The 14,701-nt window shown below is 40.0% G+C and overlaps 1 protein-coding gene across 5 annotated transcripts in view; it reads left to right on the plus strand.

Annotated features, from left to right (window-relative positions):
• UBE4B (ubiquitination factor E4B) overlaps positions 1-13,282 on the plus strand; it is a 35,988-nt gene extending 22,706 nt beyond the window's left edge. For all 5 annotated transcript variants that reach the window (XM_048968034.1, XM_048968038.1, XM_048968033.1 and 2 more), the window contains 15 exons: positions 62-160; positions 691-804; positions 1,261-1,459; positions 1,736-1,874; positions 3,246-3,345; positions 3,782-3,909; positions 4,297-4,395; positions 5,253-5,488; positions 6,137-6,263; positions 6,548-6,692; positions 7,787-7,921; positions 8,297-8,488; positions 10,707-10,881; positions 11,352-11,498; positions 11,911-13,282. In XM_048968034.1, coding sequence (XP_048823991.1) covers positions 62-160; positions 691-804; positions 1,261-1,459; positions 1,736-1,874; positions 3,246-3,345; positions 3,782-3,909; positions 4,297-4,395; positions 5,253-5,488; positions 6,137-6,263; positions 6,548-6,692; positions 7,787-7,921; positions 8,297-8,488; positions 10,707-10,881; positions 11,352-11,498; positions 11,911-11,972 — 2,097 coding nt within the window. In that variant the 3' untranslated portion in view covers positions 11,973-13,282. The remainder of the gene's footprint in view (positions 1-61; positions 161-690; positions 805-1,260; positions 1,460-1,735; positions 1,875-3,245; positions 3,346-3,781; positions 3,910-4,296; positions 4,396-5,252; positions 5,489-6,136; positions 6,264-6,547; positions 6,693-7,786; positions 7,922-8,296; positions 8,489-10,706; positions 10,882-11,351; positions 11,499-11,910) is intronic.
• Positions 13,283-14,701: the final 1,419 nt, after the last annotated feature.

Raw genomic sequence — 14,701 nt, forward strand, 5'->3', positions numbered from 1 at the left:
GCTGACAGAATGGTTTGTTCTTAGTGCTTGATATGTTCAGCACTATTCGTTCCCCTTTCAGAACAAAGTTGTTGAGAAGTACTTCTCAGGACCTGCCATCACTCTTGAAAACACCCGAGTTGTTAGCCAGTCCTTGCAGCATTACCTGGAACTAGCGAGGGTAAGTGTCCTTGTATTTAAAGAACTGCAAAAATATTGTGGGTTTTTTTTGTTTGTTTGTTTGTTTTTTAACAAAATTTTTTTGTTTGTTTGTTAATTTTTAACAAAAATTAATAATGTCACCTAAAAAAAATCCAGATTTTGTATTAAACAATAATTTTTTTAGGATATGGCTGAAGGTAATTAGGTAAAAAAGTTGGTGAGTGCTGCAAGCCTGTCTCGGAGGTTGTAAGCCAGTTCAGACTGTATTAGTCCTAGTCTTAGTCATGGATCCTAGTTAATGTTAGAGGATGAGTTAAGAAATAAACCACCAAACTACTGTATTAGTTGTTTGTGCTGCACTAGTCTTACATATGCATCTTTTTGTAACTATTGTCATATGTTTCCATACAATCCTGACAAATAAGGTTGTAGCAGTAGTTGTTGAGAGTGGAATTTGTTTCTGTAAAAACATAGAAACAGAAAGCAGGAACACGATGGTGTTGTGTTGTAGTATGTGCAACCTAACAGAACTTTTCCTTGGAATTGCAGCAAGAGCTGTTCAAGATTCTGCATAGTATTTTACTGAATGGTGAAACTCGAGAGGCAGCTCTCAGTTACATGGCAGCTGTTGTCAACGCCAACATGAAAAAGGCACAAATGCAGGTAAATAAAGGCAACGCTCTTTTTGTGATTTATGGATCTTGTTAGTGGGTAAATAAGAGGAGGTGGCTGCTTCAGTATCTTCAATACAGAAGAATTTTGATTTTTGTACTGTGACGGCAGGAGGTCAAGCCATCAGTCATCAAAGTAGGTTTCCCATTTCTGGAATGATTGTATGGTATCTACTTGATCAATTTGTGTTGTTTACTATCTTGGAATTGCCATGTCCTGATGGTAATGAGAATGACTGTTTGAATGTGAACCTTAGAGAAAGATAATTCATTAAGTGACTAAATGACCTTCTGGCTGTCAAGAGGGCCTTCTTACAGATCCAAGTTCTTTCTCACTTCTTTTTCTTTAACTTCTTGTTTTGTTTATGTTGAATACTGTTCAAGCAGCAGAAAATATCTTTATACTTCTAAGTGTAGATCTTTAACTATTTCCTTTCTTATTCTGCAGACAGATGATCGTTTGGTGTCTACAGATGGTTTTATGCTCAACTTCCTATGGGTACTGCAGCAACTAAGTATGAAGATCAAGCTGGAAACGGTTGATCCCATGTACATATTTCATCCCAGGTGTCGTATTGACCTCCCAACAGATGAGACAAGAGTGAAAGCAACAATGGAGGATGTTACAGCCTGGATTGCTGAGCTTTGTGAGTACTGTATTAATAGAGCACTATGATACTGCCTACTCATATTTGCTTTAAGAGAAAGTTGAGTTTAAATCTAAATGATTCTAAATGTGTGTATGTTTGGTGGCCCTGCCGGGCAGGGGGGTTGGAACTACATGATCCTTGAGGTCCCTTCCAACCCAGGTGATTCTGTGATTCTGTGATCTGTGATTGAGTTTAAGGTCTTGCCCCTCCTTACAGCAGTTCATATTCTTAATTCATTCACTTGTACTGTTGATTTGTTTACTTGTTTTGTAGACAGGGATCCGTCTCCGTTTTCCGATCCGAAATTCCCAACTGAATGTTTCTTCTTAACCCTGCATGCCCACCATCTCTCCATCCTGCCAAGCTGCCGTCGGTACATACGCAGACTGCGAGCCATCAGGGAACTCAACAGGTTAGAAGTTGTTCTTTCGTAGTACGTGTGAGATGCACTGCTGCTCCTGCAATGTCTTCATCTCACCGCAGTGGGAGGTCCTGCAAACTTGATGGAAATTATGATGACAATTTGAGTAAAGCTGTTGCTGAGTAGAAATCTTAACTGTTTGCTAATCTGATGCTTTTGACAGTTACAGATTGCTTACATTAAGAGACTGTGGCTTGCATCAGGAATTCAAATAATAGTGGCAGGGAGGTTATTACTTACCCAAGGCAGCTCAAACTGGTGAGAAGACCATTCTATTTAAGAGAATTGAATTGATCTTTAAAGCGCTTTAGAATTTATGACAAAACTTTGCTTGTTAATCTGGGGTGTGGTTGATGATGTGTAGACATCAATGTTCTGAGCTCTTTAGCATATTGCATGGAAATTTACATATTTGATAAAGGAATGAAGGTAGATGACTTACAATTCTGGAAACAATACTGTATTAGCCGTGCTTGTGCAGTGTTTCGTGTTCCAGAAGATGCATGTGGTGTTCCCATGGCTTTTGGGGGAGGGAGTGACTAATTGTACAGTCTGTAAAAAGGCTTCAGCAGTGAATTCTCAGTGCTGCCCATGTGCCTGTATTTTAGCACATGGTTTACCATTTTACAAATTATAAATAGTTAAAGTTAAGATGTTGACAGGAAGATACTGCTGTTTTCCATTTTTCCTGGGGTAAAGCCAAACAGACTTTTATATTTGCTCAACCTCGAAGAATACTCTGTTAAAATTAGAACAGATTTTTGGATCATCAGTATTTTCCATTGTTTATAGTTGCACTCACTGCATTTTGGTAAATGTTCCTTGGCAATAATACCATGTGTTCATCACAGGATTTTTGGATTGGATTCACAGTGATTTCATTTTTTGTTTTAAAAGCACACTCAGGCCAAGACACTGAGAAGCTGCAGAAAGCAGGGCAGGAAGAGTCAGTGTACTTTAAAGAAAAAAATATTTTCAAATAAACAGACTGAATTGGTTGTAAATAAGCTGCACATTTGGCTTGAAAAAGGAATTACTTCTTTTCCTTATTTAGAATTGTTGAGAATGCTGCCTATGCAGCAGTTTCCATGTGGTGCTGCAGTGTTGAAGAGCTCTTGAAGGCATGTACATTGGACCTAATTTATATGGGATATTTGAATGCACACTGCAGATGTTCTATCTGCATTTGCAAAAGCAATTTATTTGTCTTGTGATGATGAGTAACTTCTATAAAGATAATTAGCTTTCCCCCCCACTTTTCTCAATCTTTCCTCTCTCTTTAGCTAAGTAGATTAATGCCTTGCACATGGCAATAGGTAGCCCCCTCTGTCACAATAACCAAACACTGTGTATGGTTTTCAGGACTGTTGAAGATCTGAAAAACAATGAAAGTCAATGGAAGGATTCTCCTCTGGCTACCAGACACAGAGAGATGCTAAAACGTTGCAAGACGCAGCTTAAGGTTTGTGAGCGGTTTGAGTTGAAACTAAATATCTTTGTTAAGCTGGCTGTGTTTAGTTTTTTTTCTGAATGTTTCAGTGCAGCTTTCTATTGAAGTTTCTTGAAATGGATACTTTTGAATCTGTGCACTAAGGGAGCTTGTTAAAGTGTATTGTGACTGCATTCATGTAGTGTGTGATACTGCGTGACATTAATTGTGACTTAAAACTCCAAATAATACCAAGATTAATTCAGACCTTATTCCTGAGAAGTAAGGCAACAGTATAATATTGTGATTTGTTTAGGGGTAGCTGTGTGCACAGTCCATGCATGGTGATAGAACTCTAGGCCTCTGTACACTTGCCATAATGCACAAATACTTTGGTTAGATAGGATAAGATTGGCCATCTTGTTATGTTGTCCTGCCTTGGATTAATTTTTGTTTGTGCCTTCTGCAGAAACTGGTGAGGTGCAAGGCTTGTGCAGATGCTGGTTTGCTGGATGAGAACTTTCTCAGGAGATGTCTGAATTTCTATGGCATGGTGATCCAACTGATGCTTCGCATCCTCGACCCCGCCTATCCCAAGTGAGCATTGGGGTTATCTGTGTAAATCATATCAAAGATATGGTAGATTATTTACTGAATTATCTACTTTAATTCAGCAGTTCTATTTTATGATGTTTAGTCTTTATGTTCTTGTGTAAATGTTCATTTGGTTGTTTCTGTCAGTGACATACACTCATATTGAATGTCTTATTTGTAGTTTAAGGTTTAACTGGAGGATGTGGGGTGTTGGGGAAGCAACCCACAGATGTGTTCAGTGGATCTGAAGCATTGGCACTGACCTTCTGAAAAATCTGTCACATCTTTTATAATGTCTTCTCATAGGTGAACTCCATAGGAGAGCTCATATTGCTTTGTACTTAGCCCAGGAGTTTCACTGTCCTTTCTGTTGTATCTTTTACTCTGCAGCATAAAACTGCCTTTAACGCTTGAAGTTCCGAAGGTATTTGCAGCATTGCCAGAGTTTTACGTGGAAGATGTTGCTGAATTTTTATTTTTTATTGTACAGTGAGTAAAAGTTATTTCTAAAGAAAGTCTGTTCTACCCTTTACCCGTGGCAGGGAGTGCCCACATGAATAACTTAGGGTGTGAATGTAGTTTGCTAGCTATTTTGTAGTTGTCATGCTGTTTAATAACTTGTAAGATTATGGTGGTGGCAGGAATTATTGCAGATATAATGCCTAGCTGACCTCCTCTTAACCTAAATTATTCCATGATATTGATCTGCTTTCTCAGGTAAGCAAGCTCAGACGTTTTCTCTTTCGGTTTTGCCCTGAAGGATTTTCTTAATGATTTGGATCTTCAGACCATTTAATTTTATGACAGGGTTAATTATCACTAGATTATTATTTAAAAAAAAAAAAAAGGCTTAACTAGTACAAAAGTGCCTCTGTTACAGGGATTAAATGCATTTGTTTAATTGTAGCTGTTCAGACAGGCATGGATACTATTTGGATGTAATCCTGGAGTTCTGAAGCTGATTACTTTCTTTCTGATAATGTGCCTTAAAATTCAGACTGTACTGTGCTGTGTGAGGAGGAGAGGAGTGGTTGCTTTTGCTTTCCTGAGGTGCTGCTGTAGCAGTACTCCATAGCAAATTTGCTGTTATGTGCAGCAGATGATTTGGTCACGTTTCAGAAGAGAATGTTTGGAACTGGGGCTAAAATCCAGCTGCTAGTGGACAGCTGGCAAGACTTTTTGGAAGGGTAATATTGTCATGTCTATAGAGAAGGGCAGGAAGATATGATAAAAATGACTTAAGCTTTTCCTGTTGTTAATGAGATAACTGGAAGTGTATGGTAAACGTTGTTTGGAATACAGGGCTGGGTTTTTTCATTTTGTTTTCCTTATCTCTAATTTTTCAGATATGCTCCTCAGGTGCTTTATGAGCCCTGTACTCAGGACATAGTGATGTTCCTTGTTGTGATGCTGTGCAACCAGAACTACATCCGAAATCCTTATTTAGTAGCCAAGCTGGTGGAGGTGATGTTCATGACTAATCCAGCTGTTCAGCCCCGAACACAGAAGTTCTTTGAAATGATTGAGAATCATCCTCTCTCCACTAAATTGTTAGTTCCCTCCTTAATGAAATTTTACACAGGTAAGCAATTCACTGATGTGAATGTACAGTAAGTATTGTAAGGCAAAAAGCAGTGTTAGGTGTTGAGACCTCTTAAGCAAACAAAAAATCAAAGTCAAGATAGGCCTTGGATCTTGGACAGGCATAGTTTAGTTGCTCAGCAGTCAGGAGTCCTTCAGGCTGCTGTGCATTGACAACTTTAGCACTGTGTCTTGATGTGGTTACAGCTTGTGTGGTATTTAGATTCCAAACTGGAAAGCTGCTTTGTTTTCTAAGGGAGTATTGGGATTTACAACTGATTTTGCAAATCCTGTGGATTTGTATGCTTTGCATTGCTAGAAAGAACTGCTTTTGCTGCAATGTTTCCAGAGTTTGTTATTACTTAAATTTTGGGGCATGGAACAGAATGGAGTTGAATACAACAGAAAGTGTGTTTCCTGACTCTTTTCTTCAGAATTCAGTTCGGTTCTTAACTGGGAAGTGGACAGTGATGCTGTAGGTAGATGTTAAGGTGGAAGTTTCTGAACAGGAATTTAATTTTCTCTCTTAGAGCTTGGTGTTTGAAGGTCATCACATTGGAAGAGATGTAGTGTGTTGCATGATAGTCATTGTGGGAGGCTTATTTTCAGTTCTAGGATCTTGTGTTCTAGATCCAGTTTTCTTTTTCAGATGTTGAGCATACTGGAGCAACTAGTGAATTCTATGACAAGTTTACGATCCGCTACCACATCAGCACCATTTTCAAAAGCCTTTGGCAGAATATAGCTCACCATGGTACATTTATGGAAGAGTTCAAGTGAGTAAGAAATTGTATATGGTGCTGCTTACTGTCATGAGAACTGCTGAGGAGGCCATTGCCATTGGGAATGGGTGATGCCACTTGCCATTGTGTTTTAAATGACAGCGCTTCCACTAGAACTGGTGTTTCTAAATGCTGAGCTCTGGACACCGCGATCAACTTGGCTTGGGGAATGGGGTCATTGTTCAGAATATACAGTGCAGCAGGTGTGATGCTGGGGTTGCAGTCTGCTCTGCACACCCATCTACTCTGCAGTGATAACTGTGTTTCAATGTTTTCAGCTCTGGGAAGCAGTTTGTTCGCTACATCAACATGCTGATAAATGACACAACTTTCTTGCTGGATGAGAGTCTGGAATCCCTAAAACGTATCCATGAAGTGCAAGAGGAGATGAAGAATAAAGAGCAATGGGACCTGCTGCCCAGGGTGAACAGAGCTGTTTTTCAAAATGCCCTTTACTTCTTTTTAATTTTTTAATACAAGACCATTGTTTTTTTGTTTTTTATAAGTAAGAGGCAGCATCAAAGAGCTGCTTGTGAGAAGCAGTTCAGAATGCTTTTTCTTGCTGCCAGTATATGGCTGTGGTCACTCTGGATGACATTCTGCAAAAAAAACAAACCAAAACAAAAAAAATCCTTCTGCATAGTTTTATTGTGGTTAGCAAACAGTACTATGTGAAGTGCAAATAGTAAAAAGTTTTAAATTGATGTGCACTTAAAAACCTAGATGGAGGAATTAGGACTTAAATGTTTTTGAAGGAGGTTTTGGAATTTGCTCGCAAGTTGAATTGACTACAAGAAAATGATGCTTTTATTTTTTAATGCATTGATCCTGTGTAGCTTTGCCACAGACTATTGAAGTACTGCAGCTCAGATTTTAGCCTGATTAAACAATAATCGCGTGTGTTGACTCACTGATGTCAGGTATTTCTATTTTAAGGTTATCGATTTAAAAGAAAATGTAAAGATCTTGTTTGTTAAATTTATCCTGGTTTGTTCTTGTGAAGCCTTTGTTCCTGTCGGTGCCAGCTAGTGAGGTAAAGCCATTACTGTAGAGACAAAATGAGCTGGTACATGATCTACAGATTGTTCCAGTGTGATGCGTTTACTTACGGTGGTACACAAACTAGGAAGAACCTTTCTTGGCTCAGAATTCAAGCTCTCTTCATGTATTGACATTTGGATGGAAGGGAAACGTAACCCGGTTTTGTAGTTGCGAGGAGTGGTTCTGGGATGTAAGCAGACTTACAAAACTTGGACTTCTGTAATAGCACTGATACTCATCTTTAGTGTTGCAGAATTCTGATGAGTTAGTGCAGCCTTTTCTCTAGTAATAGGTAAAAAAAAAGTAAGCTGTGTCTCAAGTTAAAAATGTATCGCGTTGATTTGAATTGCAGTGTGTTCTTCTGCCTGCATAGATCCTGTTAGCAATGCGGCCATTAAGATTTTGATTCTTGATTGGTGATGAGGAAGGAAATTCTGTGAACTTCACCTTGTAACCACTGAATATTTATTTTCTAGGATCAGCAGCAGGCTCGGCAGTCGCAGCTGGCTCAGGATGAGCGTGTCTCTCGTTCATATCTTGCCCTGGCCACAGAAACTGTTGATATGTTCCATATCCTTACCAAGCAGGTTCAAAAGCCTTTTCTCAGACCTGTAAGTCCTACTCAGATTTAACTTAGTACCTACTTTCCCTAACAGCTCTTCTCTTGGGTAATGTCTTGGAAATGTTTGGTGGCCCTTTGTCTTCCTTCTCTTCTTTCTCCAACTCCAACCCTATTGAAATCTGTTTGCTCTTGAAGTTAGTTGTTACTTGAGTCACTGAGGTGGTGTGATCCTTCTAGACAAGAGCTGTTTGCATTACTTGTATTTTTTTATGGAGAGTGTGCCTAAAGAAAAGACACTTTGTGCAAGCCTACAAAATGATAATTATATTGGTTAATAATTCCTGATCTGGCTGTATACAAATCTGGTGATAATCTGTGTTATTACTACCTTTGTGCTATGGTCTGTTTTACTTTGCTCTCATAGGAACTTGGACCACGATTGGCTGCTATGTTGAACTTTAACTTGCAGCAACTCTGCGGCCCGAAGTGCCGTGACCTAAAAGTTGAAAACCCTGAGAAATATGGGTTTGAACCAAAGAAGCTGTTGGACCAGCTGACTGATATTTATCTACAGCTAGATTGTGCTCGTTTTGCTAAAGCAATTGCTGATGATCAGGTGAGCTCCAAAAAAATAAGGGGGTTTGGGTGACAGCATTGTGCACAAACAGGGCTTTGCAGAATACTCTAGAAGAGTTTCATTTTACTTGCATGTTGCTACCCGGTTTCCATCGTATGTGTTGGCAATTTATTTTCTTTGCAAATCATCTCTGTATTCTCTCTGCCCTTGGTATATTTTGGTATATTTTCAAGTGGTGTTGAAAAGGAACGGAGCTACAAGCTTCCATAGCACTGCCAGAGGAAAGTTCCCGAGCGTTAGTTGCTGATAAGCTGCAGCCCCATTGTAAAGCAGCAGAAGTACCCAGCCTTGACTTTGCAAGTGGGGAAACTGAAGTGAATGTGTTCTGACTGCCCCTTCTGCTTCCTCACTAAGGACACACACAAAGGTAGAGCTGATGCTGAGAGCAAAAGCCCTTTTCTAACAATCCAAAATTCATTCATAGACTAAGTTTCCAAATCATATACCCACTTTTTATGAAGGGCCACTTAATTATTCAAGTGGGAGCAGTGACTATTTGGAAATTTTGAGGAAAAATCCAACTGGTTAACTGCTACTGCCATTTAAAGTTTAGTAAACAGATAGAAAACTGCTTGATCATGGTAGCATCTCTCAGAAGTATTTTGATGAGTCTCCCATTGCAAATCTCAGCACGTGTTAGCAGGAATCTGAAAACACTGACGAAGCCTGGCTTATTGCCAGAGTTCTGTTCTCTGTGAGCTAGTGAAGAGTTGGAGTGGGCACCGTGTCCTAAGTAGAGAATGGTATTTCTTGGAGTCAGGTAGCATAATTTCCTTTCCCAAAGAAAGCAGAAACCTGTGAGTTCCACTGCATTACATTTTATCATCAAACTCAGCCTTGCACTACAGTGTGAATAACAATTTTTATTAAAGGAACATTGTCTAGACTATTAAAAGGCAATCAGAACATGAACTTGTGAAGTTAAAAGCAAGTGGTGCTGTAGAACATAAGCAGCTTCCTACTTTATTTTTTCAGTTATTTAGTGAGATGGAAGCAATGTTTCAGTCGAATCCACAGGATGTGCAGTTGTTTCTCTGTGTTTTGCACTACGTAGCTGTGAGCAGCAGGCGGTTCCTGCAGTGCTGCGTGCTGCACCAGTTGGAAAGCAAGTGTTTGGTGCTTGAGAGAGTCGTCTTACTAGTTTGGCAGCAGGGTTGTTTTTCATGTTAGGAGGAGCTGGTGCTATTTATTTTTAATATTGCATTGTGCATTATCAGAGAACTTAAGAGATCATCAGTATGTAACAAACTGCATGGTATCCGTTAGCATATTTGTTGTAAGATGTATTTCACTATTCAATTATACCATGGATGGGCTGTGTAATCACATTTTTAGCTGTTGTTTTCAAGCTGTTTTAAGTTGAGGCTTCATTTTTTTCCAAGTATGTGAATGTAAATCAAGGGATACAGAGCCATGCCTTTACAGGTATGTGTCAGTTGAGTTGTTTCCTACCATGTGGGAGAGAATACCAACCACAACAGAAGACTTAAATGCACTGCTTCTGCTCTGTGTGGCAGACAACTCCAGGGTCTGAATTTGTTTCTTTTTGAGAATAATAAACACTGCAGCTTTCAGGGGAGAGATGCATATAAAATATGTAACCTGTGCTCCTTGAATGTTCAACCCTGAAAGCTGTTGCATCAGTCTTTTTTTTGACTTTGGAATTCTCTTAACAGCCAGGATGAAGTGGGATGTTAATGATCCTGAAGATCCCCAAGAGGTGCTGAGAGGCTGATGGAAAGAGCAGCTCTTTTGCTGCCTTCATCTACGATGGTTGGAGAATTAGGGTTTAAAAAAAGCTTTTATGCAATATTTTTGACCAAGACTGGTGAGGTCAAGAATATGGATAGTTGTTACAAGACAGATATTTAATCTAAGGAACAGTGCTAATAATTATAGTCAGCCTCTCTGAATGCCTGAACCATTTTGATTAGTTGGTATTGTCTTCTAATGTGTTTTTTTTCTACCAAACAGTTCTACAGTAGTAATGACCAGTACAAAAGCACAAGTGTAACCCAAAGCTGATATTTTTGTGCTAGATGAAGTGTTCTGTACATTATGATTTTCTGTCTCACATAATTTGAGGTTTTATTGATCCCTTCTTCAGTTTTTAAAAAGCACTAAAAGAAAGGTCTGTAGAATTTCTGCGGCATATTAGGATACTGCAGCTCAGCAAAGTTTTATGCTTTGCTTGTAGAGGTCCTACAGCAAAGAGCTCTTTGAGGAGGTCATATCAAAGATGAGAAAGGCTGGAATCAAATCAACCATAGCAATAGAAAAATTCAAACTTCTGGCAGAGAAAGTGGAGGAGATTGTTGCCAAGAATGCCCGTGCAGAAATTGATTACAGCGATGCCCCGGATGAATTCAGAGGCAAGTTGATTTCTCTAAATACTGAATTGTTAGGTCAACACAGATTTGTTTTGTTACTTTGTTTTAAGTATGATTATGTATTAGTAGAGACTGTGTTTATAGAGGCTTACATCCTTCTCCATTTCAATTAAATTAGCCAACTAAGAGAGACAAAAGGAGGTTTTTTTTTGTTTGTTTCCCTGGAACTGCGTTGTCCAATCCAAGCCTTGTCTTCACTGCATGTGATTTAAAACAGTAAGGAAAAAACAATCTGAAATATGGTGAAAGTGGCTAACTCTTAACCTTCGTACTGTTTTTTCCTATCTGTACTGGGGCTAAATCCACTGCTCAGTTTAACTTGCTGCTGCTTTTACCTATTTTCTGTAACTTTAGCAGTATAGCTGATTGGAGGCTGAGTATCAGTTCTGTGCGGTAGGTCTGTGTTCAGGTGAAGCTTTCTGTTGTTTTCAATGTGATGGCTGTGTCCTCAGATCCGCTCATGGACACTCTGATGACTGATCCCGTGAGGTTGCCATCTGGAACCATTATGGACAGGTCAATCATCCTGAGGCATCTGCTGAATTCTTCCACTGATCCCTTCAATCGTCAGACGCTGACAGAAAATATGCTGGAACCAGGTATCCTTGCTTCTAAGGTGGTGATGGACCTGTTGATGTGGGGAAGCAACACGTGTGCATTTTCTGCTCCATATAATATCAGCAGATAGCATCGAGGCCTCAGTAGAACTATCAGATCTTGAATTTCAGCTTGCATGGAATACTTAATTCCTTATTTCTCCTTTTTCTGAAAATAAAATTGAACCACCCTTGAGTTCATAACTACTGGGCTAATGGATATTGTTGTGTTAGGTAAATGGGTAACTCATTTACTTAAAGCTGTGCAGAAAATCCTTTGATAGAAGAAAATAATAGTAGATATTCCTGATTGGGTTTCTAGAAAACGACTTGCTATTAGTCATAAGAAGCAGCATTACTAAATAATTGAACTACCAAGTTAATTATTTTTTTTTCCTCTTCTTTACCTTATTAGTGCCAGAACTTAAAGAGCAAATCCAAGCCTGGATGAGAGACAAGCAGAATGCTGACCATTAAGAGTTCCCTTGCAGTGCACGCCAATACCAGTGGGAAGAGCAGGGCGTGGGCTGTGGGCTGACACTGGGGCAGTTACACTTGGAAAGCTGCTGATGGGATTAGCACGCCCACTGGCATAACTTGCTGTAGCGACCAGAAGCATGTGGACAAGAAGAAAAGCAGCTTAAATCTTGTACATATATTTAAGTGATAACGATGGTCAATAACACGGAGGACAAATTAGGAAGTTGCTTATGTTACAAAACTGTCCTTCAGTATGTCACGTTTTGGAGTTTTTACAGCTGAATTATTTTAGCAATGATGAATGGATCAGGGCAGCATCCCTTCAACCTTATTTTTTACAGCCGGATATCCGTTAATTTGATTGTGGTTAGAACCTTGGACATTTTGCTGCTAAAATAACTTTTTCCTCTTTCCCTCCCTTCTTCCAACCATCAGACCTGCACTGCTGTCTTTTTTTTTTTTTTTTTTAATGCAAAAAAAAATCCCTGTGAAGAAACAGAATCATTCCCCTGCCCTCAAAAGAATATACTCTGTGCGATAACTGTGCCTGCAACAAAGTGTTAATCTTGGGATCGTATTTTTATATTATGCATATTCACATATTTGTTTTTTTAATTGGTGTTAGAAGACATGAGGATGATTTGCAAAAGGCAAGGATTTGACATGTGAATTTTAAGTTCTGTTATCTGAGATGTCCCGCTGTGCTGATCAAGATGCTCTGGTATTTTTGAAAGGCCTTGATACTGAGATACATTACAACAGCTGCCAAGAATTAGATGCTTGAGAATACGAGGATTTCAGTGACTTTTTCAAGAAAGAAAATCCATTCTTTTATTGCTGCAGATATAATATATGCTAAATGACAGTTCTGAGCCGTTAGAGCTTGTCTGCAGAGAGCAGATCCTTTTATTCTGAGGCTGCATTTTTGGGGGCAGGGGTCATTTTTTATGTTGCTTACCAGTTTGTATCCGTGGCTTGGCCTTACCAAAGCAAAAAGGGTGCAGGAAATGTAGAATTACATTTTTCTTTCTTTCTTTCTTTCTTTCTTTTTTTTTAAGAAAAGAGATTAAAAACATTCACAACCATTTTTGTATTACTGCCCCCCGCTTCTGATACTTGAATTTCCTTTTTAAAAAGGATTTGAAACCACAGTGTTTTAAAATTAAGTCTGTAAAAAAAAGGTTGTTTTTCTTTTATTTGTTTTTCGCTGTGTCCTCTATTCAGTTCCTGACTCTTGAACTACAATAAATGATGATACACACTCGCAGAAAGCGTTTCCTTTGTCCATCATTCCTTTGAGTCAGTGAGAGCAGCAAAATACAGATGTCTGTTATTGAGTGTGAGTTGGGACCTGCTGATAACAAACATCTCGATGTGGAAAAATGAACGCAGGTGTGAGCAGTACCTCAAATTAATGAATTTTCCTATTAGACTGAATGCTGGTGCCAAGGCCTCAGGGGAAGTTTTGGTTAGGTTGTGTATATGCCGTGCTGTATGGAATTTTAAGTTAAATTATTATTATTTTTTTCCCAAGGAGGCGGGGAGCATTCCAGAGCTTCCATCTGCATGGCCTGTTGGAACAGAGAAATGTGTTTTATGCTTATTCTGGTTCCCTAATACAGATCCCTTCCACAAATTCACATCTTTCTCCTCCTCCAAAAGTCACAGCACAAAGCCAGCTATGCTGTCATTTTCCAGCTGATACTCAGCACCCAAATCCATCAAGGTTTATAATGTGGTAGGATGGTATGTAGCAAGCTGTACCTTTTCACAAGGCTTTTTTTCAATCTTTTTTAATAAAGAATAATAATAATAATTATTATTTGTTTTTGCATGAAAAACTCATGAATGTTCAGTCAGAGATCAGCTCTGTGGGTGAACGTGAAGTTTTTTTGGTGTTCTAAACTGAAGCGTATCAAACGTTCTGTTGCTCCAGATAAAAGATACAAGATAAAACAAGAACATGATAACAATTCTTGTTTGCAGAAATTCGGGATGTTTCCCTTAACCTTCTACACGGGGAAGAAATGGAAGCATTCGCACATGGTGGAGGTTAGAGGCATTGCTGGGATGAGTTTGGCGCTGGCAGCGATACAGTGCAGTGCAATTGATTCTTCATCACAATTTACACTGAGGAAATGGCAACGTTTACATCTGAGTCAGCTGTTTGCCTCTGGCAGCGAGGGCGGACCGAGGCTCCTAATGGCAGGATGTGAGAATATTACTTAATTTAACCGCTTGCGTTAGAGAAGAGTGATAATACGCTGAATGTCTCAGAAAATGTTATAATGGTGGAAATGGGAAACCCCGCCCGGTGCTGGCGGGCCGCCCCGAGGCGGGCACTGCCTCAGCGGCGGGGGCGCGCACAGCGGGCGGGGTGGGAACGCGCCCTCACGGCGCTCTTTGCGGATTAAAAGAGGGCGGAGGCGGATTCCGCCCCGAGCTGCGATTGGTGCTGCGGCCGAGGAGCCGATCCCGTTCGTCCCGAGGATCGCGGACGGATTGACTCGGGAGGCGAAGCCTTTCATTGAGGACGGGTATTCCTGAGCTGTGATTGGCTTGCGGCAGTGTCAAGCTGATGATTGGCGACTAGAGGGGCGGGCAGGCACTAGTCTCGCGCGTGGTGATTGGTCAACAACGGGGCAGCGGGGGCAGCGGAGAGCGGCTATTGGCTGGAAGGACGTTTCACCCACCCCTCGGAGGCGGGGCCGCGTGCTGAGAGCCGC

Source organism: Lagopus muta, chromosome 21 (genome assembly GCF_023343835.1).
Source record: "Lagopus muta isolate bLagMut1 chromosome 21, bLagMut1 primary, whole genome shotgun sequence".
Lineage (NCBI taxonomy): Eukaryota > Metazoa > Chordata > Aves > Galliformes > Phasianidae > Lagopus > Lagopus muta.